We start from the raw sequence: 18,839 nt of genomic DNA, 5'->3' as shown, positions 1-18,839 counted from the left end.
TTAATTTATGCTCAATTTTTGTAACTATGTTTTGAACATTTGAAAAAAGTGCATTCTTTTATTGGGAGTTCAAAGGTTGGTAGATAGCTATCAGATCTATGCTATTGAATATGGTTTTAGGTTGTATCTTTAATTCCAGGTGCAATTTCTAGCATTAAAAAGTATGCTCTTTTGGGAATGCAAGCTGGTGCAGCCACTCTGAAAAACAGTATGGAGGTTCCTCAAAAAACTAACAATAGAACTACCCTATGACCCAGCAATTGCACTTCTAGGCATTTATCCACGGGATACAGGTGTGCTGTTTCAAAGGGACACATGCACCCCCATGTTTATAGTAGCACTATCCACAATAGCCAAAGTATGGAAAGAGCCCAGATGGTCCCTCGATGGATGAATGGATAAAGAAGGTGTGGTATATATATACAATGGAGTATTACTCGGCAATCAAAAAGAATGAAATCTTGCCGTTTGCAACTATGTGGATGGAACTGGAGGGTATTATGCTAAGTGAAATTAGTCAGTCAGAGAAAGACAAAAATCATATGACTTCATTCATGTGAGGACTTTAAGACACAGAACAGATGAACATAAGGGAAGGGAAGGAAAAATCATATAAAAACAGGGAGGGGGACAAAACAGAAGAGACTCTTAAATATGGAGAACAAACTGAGGGTTACTGGAGGGGTTGTGGGAGGGGGGATGGGCTAAATGGGTAAGGAGCATTAAAGAATCTACTTCTGAAATCATTGTTGCACTATATGCTAACTAATTTGGATGTAAATTAAAAAAAATTAAAATTGAATTAAAAGAAGTCAACAACAACAACAACAACAAAAAGTATGCTCTTTATTTCATTTAATGTATTTTGGCTTAACTTCCAAATTTTTAGTTACCTTTTTTTTTTTTGCTTGCATTTGCCTAGTATGTCTTTATCTTCTTGAAACATTTTATATGTCTGTCTCATATGCCACATAAATTTGGGCTATATTTGGAGTTCCAATCTGAAAAAATCATTTTATTTGAAAATGTAAGTTCAGTCCATATACATTTACTTACACAACTAATATATTTGGCTTTTTATTATATTTGTCACTATGTACTCTGTTTTATTATTATCTTTCTTTTACTTTTAACTTTGACATGATTATAGAGTCATGGAATATTACACAAATAATACAGAGAGACACCTGAAAACTTAATCAGTTTCTCTGCAGGATAGCATCTTATGTAACTGTAGTATAATAAAAAACCAGGAAATTGACAATATTGTCAGCTAGACTATAGCCCTTATTCATGTTCAGCAGCTTTTACATTGACACATATTGACCATTATAGTATCTTACAAAGTAATTTCACTGTTCTAAAAATCCTCTGTACTTGGCCTTCATTTCACCCTTCCCCCAACCCCTGGTGACTACTGATCTTTTTAACTGTCTCTGTAGTTTTACCTTTTGCAGAGTGTCATATAGTTAAAATCATACAGTATGTCAGCTTTTCAGATTGGCTTCTTTTTTTTATTAATATGCCTTTAAGCCTCATCTATGTCTTTACATGACTTGATAGGTCATTTCTTTTTAGTGCTGAGTAATATTCCATCATCTGGATATACAACTGTCTATCTTTTGCCCTGCTGCAGGACATTTTGGTTGCTTCCAAGTTTTGGCAAATACCAGTAAAGCTGCTATAAACATTCATGTGCAGGTTTTGTGTATTTATGTTTTCAACTCCTTTGGGTAAATTACCAAGGGGTATGATTGCTATATCATATGTTAAGAGTATGTTTGACTTTGTAAGAAACTGCCAAACTGTTATCCAAAGTGGCTGTACCAGTTTGTTTTCCCACCAGCAGTGAATGAGAGTTTCTGTTGCTCCACATCCTTGCCAGCACTTAGTATTGCCAGAGTTCTGCATTCTGGCCATTTTAATAGGAGTGTGGTAGTATCTCATTGTTTGAATTTACATTTCCTTAATGGCAAATGTTGTAGAGCATTTCTTCATGTGCTTTTTATTTTATTTTATTTATTATTTTTTATGTGCTTAATTAATCTGTATGTCTTTATAGTAGATTTCTTGTATACAACGTAGTTGGGTCATGTTTTTTTGATCAGCTCTGGTAATGTTTGTGTTTTAATTGGTATACTTAGACTATTGACATTAAAAGTGATTATTAATGGGGCGCCTGGGTGGCGCAGTTGGTTAAGCGTCCGACTTCAGCCAGGTCACGATCTCGTGGTCCGTGAGTTCGAGCCCTGCGTCAGGCTCTGGGCTGATGGCTCGGAACCTGGAGCCTGTTTCCGATTCTGTGTCTCCCTCTCTCTCTGCCCCTGCCCCGTTCATGCTTAGTCTCTCTCTGTCCCAAAAAAAAAAAAAAAAAAAAAAGTGATTATTAATATAGATGGATTCATATCTACTACATTTGTTCATGTTTTCTTTTTGTTCCCTTGTTGTTTGTTTTGATTTTCTGTCTTCCCACTTATTCTGCCTTTTGTGGTTTTAATTGAACATTTTCTATGGTTCCATTTTTCTCTCCTTTCTTAGTAATTGATTATACTTTTTTTAAACTTTTTTTAGTGGTTGCCCTAGTTTTGTAATATACATTTACAACTAATCCTACTCTACTTTCAAATAACACTATAGCTTTTCATAGGTAGTGAGTATACCTTATGATAATAATGTAATCCTAATTCCTTCTTCCTGTCCCTTATGTCATTGCTATCATTCAGTTATATCTAAGTATTCATGACACACACATACACACACACACACACACACACACACCCCTCATATATATACATAAGCATACAAAATCAATTACATTGTTGCTTTGATTACATTATTACATTATTTTTATGTTGTTACAGTATTATTTTGAATGAACTGTTATCTATTAGAGCAATTAAGAATAAGAAAAATAAAATTGTTTTTTCTTTAATGTTCCACCTTTCTTTATGTAGATGAGTTTCTTATCTGTATTGTTTTCTTCCTCTTTAGAGAACATTTAACATTTCTTGCAGAGCAGGTCCACTAGCAACAAATATTCTCAATTTTTTTTTGGTGCGATAAAGTCAGGATACTTTCTCAGGGTACAGAATTCTAGGTTGCTTTTTTTTTTTCCCTTGTCAACAATAAATATTTCACTCCACTCTCTTGTTTGCATGGTTTCTGAGGAGAAGTTGGATGCAATTATCCTTGTTCCTCTATAGGTAAGGTGTTTTTTTTTCCCTCTGGCCTCTTTCAGGGTTTTCTTTATATTTATTTTTCTGTAGTTTTAATAAGGTATGTCTAGATGTAGTTGTGTTGTTGTGTGGTTTTTTTCTTGGGCATATATGCTGCTTGGTGTTCTTTGAACTTTATTGATTTGTGGTTTGGTATCTAACATTAATTTAGGAAAACTGTCAGTCATTATTGTATTGAATATTTCTCCTGTTCTATTCTCTCTTTCTCTCCTTTAGCTTTTCCCATTATGTGTATGTTATACTTTTTGTAGTCCTTGGATATTCTGTATTTTTTTTTTTTTCTAGTCTCTGTTCTTACTGTTTTACAGTTTTCAAGGATTCTGTGATATATCAAGGGTATGGTGATATATTCTCTAGCTCAGAGATTCTTTCCTCAGCTGTGTCCAGTCTACTAATGATATGATTATATCGAAGGCACTCTTCATTTCTGCTGTAGTTCCTTTTCTTTGTGGAATTTCATCTCTCTGCTTACCTTGCTCATCTGTTTCTGTATGCTATCTACTTGATCCATTAGAGTCCTTAGTATTAATCATTCTTCTGTTTTGTTTGTTTGTTTAAAAGTAGGCTCCACACCCATTGTGGGGATTGAACTCATGACCCTGAGATTAAGAGTCCAAGGTTCTTTACCTACTGAGCCAGGAGAGTGCCCTAATCATTGTTTTAATTTTAAATTCCTGGTCTGATAATTCCAGCGTCTCTGCCGTGTCTGGTTATGATGCTGCTCTGTGTCTTCAAATTGTGATTTTTGCATTTTGATGTGCCTTGTAATTTTTTTCTTGATAGCTGGGCACGATGCACCAGGTGAAAGGAATTACTGTAATAGGCTGTTACTAATGTGGTGAGGTGTTGGGGGAAGGAAACTGTTCTATAGTCCTGTGGTTAGGCCTCAGTCTCTTAGTGAGCCTGTGTCTCTAGACTGAACTTTATAAGCCTTTCTCAGTTTTTCTTTTCCTCTTAGGTGGGGCAGGATAGTTAGAATGTGCTGGAGTTGGATATTTTGCTTTCTTGCATGTGGAATTCTAAAGCTGGCTGGAGTTAGGTATTTCCCTTCCCCATGTCACTTAGGCTCTTGTAATGCCCTAGTAGGTTAGGCTCTGGTAAACTAGCTTTTACCAAGGACAGGCCCTGTTAAGAACAGAATGCTCTGGCTCATTTCAAAATGATTCCTCTGTGTTTCCCCTACTTGGAAGCGTAAATAAGCGGCTTTCCTCCTGTTATTTACTTAGTTAAGCTCCCAGAGGTAAAATGCACAAAGGTATGAGGGTCCCTCTATGACTGGGCACCCCTTGAGTTTTTCACTCTCAGACCTGTCCACACTGAGCCTCCTGCAGTTTATCAGTTTACTGTTTCCTGTTCTGGCTCTCATTCCCTCTGAGGCTTTAGCTGGTTTTGTTCTGGTAGATTGTGATTCTCTATCTGCCTGTAGTCCCTTCAGTTTTGGGGGCAATAGTTTGTAGGGTGACCTTGCTTCTCTTATGGATCTAAAAAGAGTTGTTGAGTTTTCAGTTTCCTTAGCTTTTTTACTTGCTGTTAGGACTAAGTGAGGACTTCCAAGCTTCTTGCACAGAAACTGGAAACTTGGAAGAAGACATTTTTTTTTTAGTCCATTTTATATATATATATATATATATAATTTTTTTTTTTTTTTTTTTTTTTTTTTTTTTTTTTTTTTACTGCTTGCTCTAAGGACTACTTAGATATCTTTAACTTTAGAACTTCTTAGTGTTAATATTCCACCATCTTGCAAAACGTAGAAATGTATTTAGGTCCATTTTAAGTCTGCTTGCCAGACTTATGATCTCTTTTATTTTGCTGCCCCCACTCCCTTTCTTTGACTGGTGAATGGTCTTTCTCTGGCACCAGGGATTCAATTATCCATTCTTTCTCCATGGATTTGTAATGGCCCTTGTCATATACCAATTTTTAATATACGTGTGCATTGTCGATTGCTCAATTCTTTTCTCTTGATATATTAGTCTAGGTATTATTTTTTATACTTTTAATTAAAAAAAATCAAACTTTTCTTTGAAGATAAACATGTGTTTAAATACAATAACACCAAAGTAAAATTGTGCTATTGATATTAAGAACTATAACTTTTTAAGGCCCAAAGAGGTTTCCTGGAAGTGAGGTGATAACTTGGATTTTAGTTACTAGTTCAATTCCTGCTCTCTTTTTGCTTTTGATAACAAACTTTTATTTTAAAGCTTTCTGCTTTCATTTCTTTTAAGTTAGCTATTGCACTGGTGTTTTATATGTAGACACTAGATAGTCTCAGAAAATTTGTAGGTAGTTATAAATTATGATCTGTTCTGAATATTAATTGGAATAGTCTGACCTAATCAAAATTTTAACTGTAGCTTCTTTGTAAGGATTTTCTTGTGGTTGCTGAAGAAAAATTGATCCTTATGTTGATGTGATTGTGGAGTAATTGAACCTTGTGTGATGTATAGTGATTTAGTTCTGTTGTTTGTTAGGTAATGAAGTTATTACCTGGAAATAGCTCTCTAGTTCTTTTTTTTTTCTTGAGAGTTGTGTGGTTGTGTGTGTATATGTATAGCCACCACAAATCCTGGTTTGGGGTCTAATTAAAAATTTAAATTTTAGCCTTTTATTTTTTATTTTATTTTTATTTATTTATTTTTTTAAATGTAATTTATTTTTTAAATTTACATCCAAGTTAGTTAGCATATAGTGCAACAATGATTTCAGGAGTAAATTCCTTAATGCCCCTTACCCATTTAGCCCATCCCCCCTCCCACAACCCCTCCAGTAACCCTCAGTTTGTTCTCCATATTTAAGAGTCTCTTCTGTTTTGTCCCCCTCCCTGTTTTTATATTATTTTTGCTTCCCTTCCCTTATGTTCATCTGTTTTGTATCTTAAAATCCTCATACGAGTAAAATCATACGATATTTGTCTTTCTCTAATTTCATTTAGCATAATACCCTCTAGTTCCATCCACGTAGTTGCAAATGGCAAGATTTCATTCTTTTTGATTGCCGAGTTATACTCCATTGTGTGTGTGTGTGTGTGTGTGTGTGTGTGTGTATGTATATATATATATATATATACACACACATACCATATCTTCTTTATCCATTCATCCATTGATGGACATTTGGGCTCTTTCCATACTTTAGCTATTGTTGATAGTGCTGCTATACACATTGGGGTGCATGTGCCCCTTTGAAACAGCATACCTGTATCCCGTGGATAAATACCTAGTAGTGCAATTGCTGGGTCGTAGGGTAGTTCTATTTTTAATATTTTTTATTTTTAAAAAATGTTTATTACTTGTTTTTGAGAGAGATAGAAAAAGGGGGAGAAAATGGGGGAGGAGCAGAGAGGTAGAGGAAGAGAGAATCCCAAGCAGGCTTCATGCTTTCAGTGGAGAGCCTGATGTGGGGCTCTGTTCCTCAAACTACAAGATCATGACTTTGAGTGCAAATCAAGAATTGATCACTTAACTAACTGAGCTACCCAGGCACTCTGTGACTTATTTTTTAAAAAGCAGATTTAAAAAAAATTTTTGGGGTTCACCTTTAAACATAGAAAAGCATTTTTTTTGCTCCATCTTTTTATAAGTTTCTTTATAGTATATCTTATTTTAAATGAGTCTGGTCTATGTTTATCTAAAATTGTGTAAAAGTTACTGGTCTTATTTGCTTTGAGAAAGTGTTTTTTATTTACCACAAATTTTAGTAAGATTTCATTAAATATCAAGACTCCTTAATAGATTATATGTAACCTAGAAAGGTTGAAGTTATGTACATCTAGTTACCAAAGTGAAGTGTGTTAATATTACAGTTTTTACTTTAAGGAAAAAGAATTTATAATTATGCCCTTAATTCATGAAGAAAATCAGTGATATGTTGGTGGAGATAGCCAGCAGGCAGCTTGAAGTGTGAGTCTCAATTCAGAAGCATGGTAGTCATAAATAAAATTTGAAATTTTCTTCTTATAGGTGGTCACTGGGGCTGTGGGAGATTAGAGTGAAAATCCAGAATAAAAAGAAATCTGAGGTTAGAAGCTGGTAAATGACAGTGTTTAAGTAGTCAGTTGTCCATTGAGATGAGTGTACGGTTCATATTTTTAATAAAGTCAGTAATAGAGTGGAAGATAACAATATGGAGGATTACAAGTGTCAAATTATAGTGGTAGCCCTAATTTTTAAATCTCCAAAACTTTAGTTAATAGTGAAGTCTTTACTCTGAGATTATACATTTTTGTACTCAATTGTGTAATCGGTTTTTCGAGAAGCATTTAATGAGGTAAGAGCATACACTATGGTTGTACACATACACATATGTGTGATGATATACATCGATACAGATATGTAAGTGAAGATCTGTCTCTCTTCATAAGTATGTCTTCATCTATATTGGTTTGACTTTCTTTCCTTCCTACTTTTCTTCTCTCCCTCTCCAACCCATCCATCCATCCATCCATCCATCCATCCATCCATCCATCCGTCTTTCCCAGTCTTCCCCTTCCCTTTACAGAATTAAGCATGCTTTGCCAGCTAGTTCCTGAAACCTCCTAAGAGGGCAGTTTACTTAAATCTTAATCGTGTCACTGTGGGATTCTGAGAAAACTTTGAAGTTGTTTCCAGGGTTGCTCAAAAAATTTGTGCCACAAAGAACTGTGATCATAGTAACTCAGCAGGAAGCATTGGTAACATCTAGTTTATCCCTAGGTGGGCTGTTAAGAACTAGTCTTCTCTTTCTGTTTCTAGGAAGTGTTTTGTTTGTGGTTCAGAAAGTTGCTCTGATGGATTTTGTTTTGTAGAACTGCTATGGAATTTGCTTTGATATTTAGTATTAGGTTAGATAAGTTAAAACTGCAGGGTGCTCAAACATGACATGGATTAAAATATTGAAAATTGCATATTTATTCTAAACCTACTCATGTGTTGCATTGTTAGATTACACTGTTGTAGTTATGAAACTCCTAAGCAGATATGACCAAAATGAATGAACTCTATAATATGTGAATAAAATACCATGAATTTGGTTTATAAATTCTTGGCATCTTCATCTTTAAGTGTCATGTTATCTTCACAGGAAGAAAATTAAATTACCTTGCAGTCTTCTGAAAAGTTTACTTTGTATTATCTGCTGTATAACAGCAGATAATATATGAGATATGAGATATGAGATATGAGATAATATATGAGATATATGAGATATGTTATCTCATATATAACAGAATATGATCATAGACTCTTGCTCTTTTTTTCCATTCCTGTACTTTAAGGCGGTACTTTTATACTGTTCTAAAACATTGTGACAGATGAAAATATGTTGTATCTTGAAAGACTTTCTGAGATCATTAAATAGCATCTCGTAGTAGTCATTACAATTGTTAGCAACTTTCACTATGCTTTTCTCTCATCTATAATTTCCCGTTTTTTGTAGCGCGTGCGCGTGCGCGTGCGCGTGCGCGCGCACACACACACACACACACACACACACACACACACACACAAAGATAGGGAGAGAGAGAGAGAGAGAGAGAGAGGGAGAGAGAAGGAATATATATAAACACTTAGAATCTGGAAGTTATACGTTGCCTACTGTACTCCCTAATAGCTTTAGTTATGAAATGTGTTACAGTGTCATTCAAAAGTTTCAGAAAGTTAGGGGCACCTGGGTTGCTCAGCCAGTTGAGCGACTTGGGCTCAGGTCATGATCTCTGGATTTGTGGGTTTGAGCCCTGGGTTGGTCTCTGTGCTGACAGCTTAGAGCCTGGAGCTTGCTTCGGATTCTGTGTCTCCCTGCCTTCTCTCTGCCCCCCCCCCACTTGTGTGCATGTGCACGCTCTCTCTCTCTCACTCTCTCTCTCTCTCTCTGTCTCTGTCTCTCAAAAAAAAAAAAAATAAATGTAAAAAAAATTTTTTAAAAAGTTTTGGAAGGTTAGCCAAAGAATATATACATTAAGGTTTCCAGACAAAAAGAAAAGACAATTGTCCATCTAGTTAGACACAATAATGTTGTTAAAAGATAAGAAAATTTGGAGTTCAATAGAATGTGAGGATACCTTTTAATTTACTGAGGTGTTAAGGAAGTTTAATTATTTTAATGTTTTCCTGCGGGAATAATGGTACTTTTATTACACAGAGTTCTTAAACAGTGATTCTTAACACTTTTTTCGACAGTACCCCTCGATGTGCACACCCCTCCTTAAATTTTGCATAGAAGTTGAAGACATTCACCCCTTCCTGTATCAAAAAAAATTATTTGTGGTTCACTGAGCTTCACCTGTCTTCCAGTCAATCCAGTGATTCACAGAAGAATGGAAGTAAAGTGTCACAATCTCCTGGGAAATTTAAAAAGTTACTGTTTTTCTAGGCCCTAGCTCTTCCTATTCAGGCCTAGGTCACCTTTTGTTCTTATTGGCACTTCTTCCTTCCCCATAACTGTTGTAGTATTATTTTATTATTACGATTTTATTTTATTGTTTTTAAATGTTTATTTTTTTATTTTTGAGAGAGAAAGAGCGTGTGTGTGTGGCAGGGAGGGACAGAGAGAGTTGGGGGCCGAGGATCCAAAGTGGACTCTGTGCTGGCAGCAGAGAGCCCGATGCAGGGCTTGAACTCACAAACCATGAGCTCATGACCCAACCCGAAGTCAGACGCTTAACCAACTGACTGAGCCACCCAGGTGCCCCTGTTGTAGTAGTATTTTAATAGGTAACTTGGTTTCTAGAGAGAATTTACTCAAGTAAAAGGAAGTGACCTGTTTGTCTTCAGATCTTGCTAGATATAGTCAAATGTTTAATAGTAAAATGGCATTTAATAGACTTACCAGTTTCTTGTGATACTCAGCATCCCTGGAGAAGTGATAAAATAAATCAATATTGTGATATTCTCACCTACCAAATTGACACTGGAACTGAGGTTGAAGACACCACATCTGGGAAACCTATCAAAAAGAGTCTGCTTTTAATACAGCATATCATGCCCTTCAGAGATACTGTCTTTTCATTCTTGAGGCTGTTAGTTCTGGGTTGGAATTCAGATAAAGCTGGGAGGGAGATGCTCTTTCTCATTGTTTGGGAACAATAAATTGAAACCTAAGACCAGAATAGGATTTCATCTAATAACAATACATCCTCTGCTTTTTCCCAGTAGTAAGTGTGTGTCAGGGTTTTATTCATTCTAAAGTCAGTGAGTTACAGAATTTAAAGGTAAGTTAGTAATGGACAGATTTTCTACCTTAGAAGCAGTGCTTTGGAAAGAACATGAAGCTGACTTCTAATTCCAACTTGTCTTTGTGCTACTTTTATATTTTTAAGTAAACCACATAAATTTTCTGACAGAGAAAGGATAATAGTATCTATATTACACTTTGTAAGACTCCTAAGAGGATAAAATTTGCTTTCAAATATTTATTATACCTTGCAGATTATTATATTTTATGCAAATGTAAATTACTTGATCACATCTTTGCTTGCTAATAAATTGATATCACTATTTTTTTCTCCTGTCTAGTGGATATCTTTTGTGATTATGTTTCTATAATATATTTTATGTCTCTACTATATTCCTAGTAGGCTGGGTTCTTAGTAACACTTTGTCTAGAAATTCCATAACCATTTGTTTAGTGCCTATTAGATATGCCAGGTACTTTTGCGGGTGTGTGAAAATGTGAAGGTAAACAAGATAATCTTTGCCTGCTAGTTAAAGATAAACGGTTATATTATCAGGTAGATAATTTTTTGAATTTTAGAGATGGAATTAGATTAGTGGAACAAATACGGTAGTTCACTTCATAAGGAAATGTATGATTGGGTACTACTACTGAAATTGCAGAGATATACTTTTATTTTGGTTTTGTAATTAAGTATAATGTTTTTTTCTTTATATGTAACCGGCTTTGGGAAGATAGGTATCACTTGAAAAGGTTTTAACTTTTCTGTGTATGTGTGACTCTTAGATGTTGATGGTTACCCTAATTTTTCTTTATGTAATTTACTTAAAATAAGAACATCTTTGATTTAGAATTTGGTAGGAGTTGATAAGATTGGTAAAGATTAGTAAGAACAATTTCAATTCATTTGTAGAAATCATAGACAAGAGAGCTACCAGGAAGCTTCTAGATCATCTTTGCAGTGATTTTCAAATTCTTTTTTAGAGGAGCAGTAGAATTCTGTTGTTTTTGCTGAGGTGTGTTAGGACCTGCTGAACAGGGTCATTGCCTGTGGGGTTTGGTTTAGTGGGTTTGCCTAGACCTCCTTCCCCTTTCAACCCGAGTAGACCCCACATTATGTTTATATTGGTGATAAATGTATGTTTTTGTTAAATAATTTCTATGTTTAAAGTTAGGTAACTAGTCTTGTTCCCTCATTAAAAAAAAATTTTTTTTTTAATATTTATTTTGAGAGACAGAGAGAGAGACAGTGCGAGCAGGGAAGGGGCAGAAAGAGAGGGGACACACAAGCCCAAGCAGGTTCTGAGCTGTCAGCATAGAACCCGATGTGAGGCTTGAACTCATGGACTGACCACGAGATCATGACCTGAGCCAAAGTCAGACTTTCAACCTACTGAGCCACTCCGGCACCTCTTGTTCCCTCATTTTAATGACAAAATTAAATTACAGAATACCAGAGAATTAAAGTTAAATAAAATTCTGATTTTCAAACTTCAGTTGTTAAGTGAAACCATACTGCCTCCATGTGGCTTTAGTGATAATAGAAATCTTCTTAAGCCATTTTATTTTTTATTTATTTTATTAATTATTTTTAATGTTTATTTTTGAGAGAGACAGAGTACAAGCAGGGGAGGGGGCAGAGAGAGAGAGGGTGACACAGAATCTGAAGCAGGCTCCAGGCTCCAAGCTGTGAGCACAGAGTCCAACACGGGGCCCAAACTCATGAACAGTGAGATCATGACCTGAGCTGAAGTCGGACGCTTAACCGAATGAGCCACCCAGACGCCCCTTAAGCCATTTTAAATAATGAACAGTCAAGATTGTGTATGACTGGGTTGGACTTCAAGATTTCATTGACATGTTAATATTAAGACCTGACATGAAATTTAAGTGAAAATCATTTGATATTGGTACTTGTTTTATTTATAAAGGTTTTTTTCTTTTCAGTATGAAAAATGCTAATAATTGAAACTCAAATAGATTTTTATAATTTCCAAAGTTTATTTTAACTCTGTCCTTAAACTCTTAAAACATTAAAGACTTCTTTCCATATGTATGTATGTATGTATGTATGTATGTTAAGTTAGCTAACATATAGCGTGGTCTTGGCTTCAGGAATAGATTCTTGTGATTCATCACTTACATACAACACCCAGTGCTCATCCCAACAAGTGCCCTCCTCAGTACCCATCACCCAACTCCTCCACCCGCCCAATCCCCACCCCCATCAACCCTCAGTTTGTTCTCTGTATTTAAAGAGTCTCTTGTGGTTTGCCCTCCTCTCTGTAACTTTTTTTCCTTCCCTTCCCCTATGGTCTTCTGTTAAGTTTCTCAAATTCCACATATGAGTAAAATCATAGGATATCTGTCTTTCTCTGATTGACTTACTTCACTTAGCATAATACCCTCCAGTTCCATCCACGTTGTTGGAAATGACAAGGTTTCATACTTTTTCATTGTCAAGTAGTGTTCCATTGTATATATATACCATATCTTCTTTATCCATTCATCAATTGATAGACATTTGGGCTCTTCCCATAATTTGGCTATTGTTGATAGTGCTGCTGTAAACATTGGGGTACCAAGTGCTCCTACAAGTCAGCACTCCTATGTCCTTTGGATAAATTCCCAATAGTGCTGTTGCTGGGTTGTAGGGTAATTCTGTTTTTAATTTTTTGAGGAACCTCCACACTGTTTTCCATAGTGGCTGCACTAGTTTGCATTCCCACCAACAGTGCAAGAGGGTTCCTGTTTCTCCACATCCTCGCCAGCATCTTTTGTCTCCTGAGTTGTTCATTTTAGCCACTCTGACCGGTGTGAGGTGGTATTTCAGTGTGGTTTTGATTTGTATTTTCCTGATGATGAGCAATGTTGAGTATCTTTCCATATGTCTGTTTACCATCTGGATGTCTTCTTTGGAAAAGTGTCTATGTCCTCTGCCCATTTCTTCACTGGATTATTTGTTTTTTGGTTGTTGTGTTTAGTAAGTTCTTTATAGATTTTGGATACTAATCCTTTATCTGATATGTCATTTGCAAATATCTTCTCCCATTCCACTGGTTGCTTTTTAGTTTTGTTGGTTGTTTCCTTTGCAGTGCAGAAGCTTTTTATCTTGATGACATCCAGTACATTTTTGCTTTTATTTCCCTTGCTTTTGGAGATATGTCAAGTAAGAAGTTGCTGTGGTTGAGGTCAAAGAGGTTGCTGCCTGTTTTCCCCTGTAGGATTTTGATGGTTTCCTGTCTCACATTTAGGTCTTTTATCCATTTTGAGTTTATTCTTGTGTATGGTGAAAGAAAGTGGTTCAGTTTCATTCTTCTGCATTTTGCTGTCCAGTTCTCCCGGCACCATTTGTTAAAAAGACTCTTTTTTCCATTGGATACTCTTTCCTGCTTTGTCCAAGATGAGTTGGCCATATATATAAATAGTTCCATTTCTGGGTTCTCTATTCTATTCCATTGGTCTGTGTGTCTGTTTTCAGGCCAACACCATACTCTCTTGATGATTACAGCTTTGTAGTACAGGCTAAAGTCCAGGATTATGAGGCCTCCAGCTTTCGTTTTCTTTTTCAACATTACTTTAGCTATTCAGGGACTTGTGTGGTTCCATAGAGATTTTAGGATTGTTTGTTCTAACTCTGTGAAGAATGCTGGTGCTATTTTGATTGGGATTACATTGAATGTGTAGATTGTTATGGGTAGTATCAACATTTTAACAATATTTGTTCTTCCAATCCATGAACATGGAATATTTTTCCATTTCTTTGTGTCTTCTTTAGTTTTTTTCATGAGCTTTCTATAGTTTTCAGTGTACACATCTTTTACCCCTGGTTAGGTGTATTCCTAGGTATTTTATGGTTCTTGGTGCAATTGTAAATGGGATCGATTTCTTGATATACCTTTCTGTTGTTTCATTATTGGAGTATAGAAATGCAACCTATTTCTGTACAGAGATTTTATATCCTGTGACTTTGTTGTATTCATGTATCAGTTCTATCAGTTTTTTGGTGGAGTGTTTCGGGTTTTCCATGTAGAGTATCATGTCATCTGTGAAGAGTGAAAGTTTGACTTTTTCTTTGCCAGTTTAGATGCCTTTGATTTCATTTTGTAGTCTGATTGCTGAGGCTAGGACTTCTAACACTATGTTAAACAACAGTGGTGAGAGTGACATCCCTGTTGTGTTCCTGATCTCAGTGGGAAAGCTCTCAGTTTTTTCCCATTGAGGATGATATCAGCTGTGGGTCTTTCATGTATGGCTTTTATTGATGTGAAGGTATGTTCCTTCTATCCTGACTTTCTTTTTTTTTTTTAATTTTTTTTAACCTTTATTTATTTTTGAGACAGAGAGAGACAGAGCATGAATGGGGGAGGGTCAGAGAGAGGGAGACACAGAATCTGAAACAGGCTCCAGGCTCTGAGCTGTCAACACAGAGCCCGACGCGGGACTCGAACTAACGGACTGCGAGATCATGACCTGAGCCAAAGTCGGACGCTTAACTGACTGAGCGATCCAGGCATCCCGTATCCTGACTTTCTTGAGGGTTTTTATTAAGAAAGCATGCTGTTGGGCTGCCTGGGTGGCTCAGTCGGTTGAACGTCTGACTTCAGCTCAGGTCATGATCTCACAGTTTGTGGGTTCGAGCCTTGGGTCAGGCTCTGTGTTGACAGCTCGGAGCCTGGAGCCTGCTTCGGATTCTGTGTCTCCCTTTCTCTCTGCTCCTCCCCCGCTCGTGCTCTGTCTCTGTCTCTCAAAAATAAATAGAAATGTTAAAAAAAAAACTTAAAGAAAGGATGCTGTATTTTGTCAAATGCTTTTTCTACATCTATTGACAGGATCATATGGTTCTTATCCTTTCTTCTATTAATGTGATGTATCATGTTGATTGATTTGTGAATATTGAACCAGCCCTACAGCTCAGGAATGAATCCCACTTGATCATGGTGAATAATTCTGTTGAATTCTATTTGCTAGTATCTTGTTGAGAATTTTTGCGTCTATGCTCATCAGGAATATTGGCCTGTAGTTCTCCTTTTTAGTGGGGTCTCTGTCTGGTTTGGGAATCAATGTGATGCTGGCTTCATAGAATGAGTCTGGAAGCATTCCTTCCGTTTCTGTTTTTTGGAACAGCTTGAGAAGAATAGGTATTAATTCTGCTTTAAATGTCTGGTAGACTTCCCCTGCGATGCCATCTGGCCCAGGATTCTTATTTTTTGGGAGATTTTTGATAACTGATTCTATTTCTTTGCTGGTTATGGGTCTGTTCAAATTTTCTATTTTTTCCCTTTTGAGTTTTTGTAGCATGTGGATTTCTTCCAGATTGTCCAGTTTGTTGGCATATACTTTTTTATAGTATTCTCTAATAATTGTTTCTATTTCTGTGGTGTTGGTTGTGGTCTCTCGTCTTTCATTCGTGATTTTATCTATTTGGGTCCTCGCTCTTTTTGAGAAGTCTGGCTAGGGAGTTATCAATTTTATTCATTCTTTCAAAAAACCAGCTCTTAGATTGATTGATCTGTTCTACCTTTTTTTTTTTTTTCTTGTATGTTGTTTATTTCTGTCCTAATCTTTATTATTTCTTCTTCTGCTGGTTTTGGGCTTTCTTTGCTTCTTTCTAGTTCCTTTAGGTGTGAGGTTAGGTTCTGTATTTGAGACCTTTCTTGCTTCTTGAGATAGGCCTGGATTGCTATGTTTTTTCCTCTTAGGACTGCCTTTGCTGCATTTTGGACTATTGTGTTTTCATTCTCATCATGCTTCCATATATTTTTTAATTTCTCCTTTAATTTCCTGGTTGACCCATTCATTATTTAGTAGGATATAAAAAAATATTTTTTTTAATGTTTAGTTATTTTTGAGAGACAGAGACAGAGCATGAGGAGGGGAGGGGCAGAGAGAGAGGGGGAGACAGAATCTGAAGCAGGCTCCAGGCTCTGAGCTGTCAGCACAAAGACTGATGCAGGCCTTGAACCCACGAACTCTGAGATCATGACCTGAACTGAAGTCGGCTGCTTAACTGACTGAGCCACTCAGGTGCCCCAGTAGGATTTTTTTTTTTAAGTTTATTTATTTTGAGAGAGAGAGAGAGAGTTGGGGAGGGGCAGAGAGAGAGAGAGAGGAAGAGAGAGAGAGAATCCCAAGCAGGCTCTGCATTGCCAGTGAGGAGCCTGGTGTGGGGCTTGAACCCATGAACCATGAGATTGTGACCTGAGCCAAAGTCAGATGCTTAACCAACTGAGCCACTTGGGGCGTCCCTAGTAGGATGTTTTTTAACCTCCATGTTATTTGAGGATTTTCCAAATTTTTTCTTGTGGTTGATTTCAAGTTTCATTGTGTTGTGATCTGAAAACATGCATGGTATGATCTCAAATATTTGTTGAGGGCTGTTTTGTGACCCAGTGTGTGATCTGTTTTGGAGAATGTTCCATGTGCACTTGAAGAATGTGTATTCTACTGCTTTTGGATGAAAAGTTCTGAATATATCTGTATTAATTGATTTATATGTTTTGGAGCTCTCATATTGGGGCATAAACATTTACAATTGTTAGCTCTTCTTGATTGATAGACCCCTTCATTATTTTATAATGCTCTTCTTCATCTCTTGTTAGTCTCTGTTTTAAAATCTAGTTTGTCTGATATAAGTATGGCTACTCCAGCTTTCTTTTGACATCCAGTAGCATAATAGATGGTTCTCCATTCCCTCACTTTCAATCTGCTGGTGTCCTCAGGTCTAAAATGAGTCTCTTATTGGCAGCATATAGATAGATTTTTTTTTAATCCCTTCTGATACCCTGTGTCTTTTGATTGGGGCATTTAGTCCATTTACATTCAGAGTGATTATTGAAAGATAGGGATTTTGTGTCATTGTGTTATCTGTAGGTTTAGTAGTTGTGGTGTTGTCTCTGGTCCTTTGTAGTCTCTGCTGCTTTCCACTCACAGAGTCCCCCATAGGATCTCATGCAGGGCTAGTTTAGTTAAAGACTTCTTTCCTAAAGAATAGAATCTACTTCATTCATGGTCTTACATGCAGTATAAGTTAAATGAAGTGATTAAGGGTGGAACGTTATCCCTATCTTTGAGTTTCTACCTTAATTCTCATTAAACAAGTTTGATAAATGTGCAATATTTCTGGAAAGTTAAAGTTTATAGAAATTTTTTGTTTGTCCTTTGGCATTAGAAAGTTCACTTAGTGCCTAACTTCTCACTTAACAATGAAGTTAAAACCAAAGTGATTTAGTATGATTTGTAAGAACATCTAATGAACAATTGCATTGTGTATGAAACCGATAGAAGACCTGATTTTTGTGCAATCGATGTGCGTTGTTTTGGCCTTGACATCTTGGCAAGATGAATTCTTTAAGGTTCTTTATTAAATTTAGAACTCTAGAGTAAACATAGGCTAATAGCAAATTATACTTTCTATTAATATAAGGAAATAGTAATTTTTTTTTTTTAATTTTTTTTTTCAACGTTTATTTATTTTTGGGACAGAGAGAGACAGAGCATGAACGGGGGAGGGGCAGAGAGAGAGGGAGACACAGAATCGGAAACAGGCTCCAGGCTCTGAGCCATCAGCCCAGAGCCTGACGCGGGGCTCGAACTCACAGACCGCGAGATCGTGACCTGGCTGAAGTCGGACGCTTAACCGACTGCGCCACCCAGGCGCCCCAAGAAATAGTAATTTTTTTAAGTTAGAGGTATAATTGACACTTAACATTATATTATTTTCAAATGTACCATGTAATCATTCAATATTGGTATATATTGTGAAGTGATCCCTATGGTAAATCTTGTTAATTACAAGGCAATAGTAATTTTAAATAATTTTAATTAATGACCACTAAATAGAATGTTTAATGACCACTGAACAGAATGACTTATAGAATCTATTTAGATCCAATTGTTAGGGTACAGAAAACTTAGTTCAGTATAATCTACCTTTTTCTCAACTCCTGCCTGATCATCGTTTTGATTTCTAAAAAAATGATAACATGATTAAGTTAATTTGATACTTCATCTCACTTTATATCTTTTTAAAATTATTTGCAGGAGAGGGCTGCTCACTATTTATATGGCCAATTTGGTAAGTAATTCCTTTCTTTTCGTTGTTGTTGCTTTTAAAGTTTCATTGTGCTTTTTCATTTCTCTTTTTAAAATCAAGTTACATTTAAAAAATGGGAAGGAAAGCTACTTAAATTTCAGAATATTTTCTGTCTCAGTTTTAAAGCATAGTCTTAAATGTTTAAAAAAGCCTTGATGCCACCCAGTTTATTCCTGTCATACATGACTTAATTTCATTTATTTCAGGAGGAAAGTGATTCACTGTCCTGTGTCCTTCATGGCTGTTTTTTTTCTTTAAGCTTAGATCTTCATCTTTGATAAGATATATATTTCTGTGTATCTCTTTCTCTGTATCTTTGATTTAATTTCATACTCTGCTTCTGTTGCCATTTCTTA

General features: G+C 36.1%; 1 protein-coding gene across 1 annotated transcript in view; it reads left to right on the top strand.

Moving 5' to 3' along the window:
• TMEM135 (transmembrane protein 135) overlaps positions 1-18,839 on the top strand; it is a 267,526-nt gene that overhangs the window by 25,869 nt on the left and 222,818 nt on the right. The window contains exon 4 of the mRNA XM_047071520.1: positions 18,432-18,465. Within this exon, the coding sequence (XP_046927476.1) occupies positions 18,432-18,465 (34 nt within the window). The remainder of the gene's footprint in view (positions 1-18,431; positions 18,466-18,839) is intronic.

The sequence above is a fragment of the Lynx rufus genome, unplaced genomic scaffold, assembly GCF_022079265.1.
Source record: "Lynx rufus isolate CCGP_SWC_20201006 ecotype Redwood Valley unplaced genomic scaffold, mLynRuf1.p SCAF_9, whole genome shotgun sequence".
Taxonomy (NCBI): Eukaryota; Metazoa; Chordata; class Mammalia; order Carnivora; family Felidae; genus Lynx; species Lynx rufus.
Note: the sequence above shows the minus strand (reverse complement) of the source record. Positions and strands in the feature narration are given on the sequence as shown.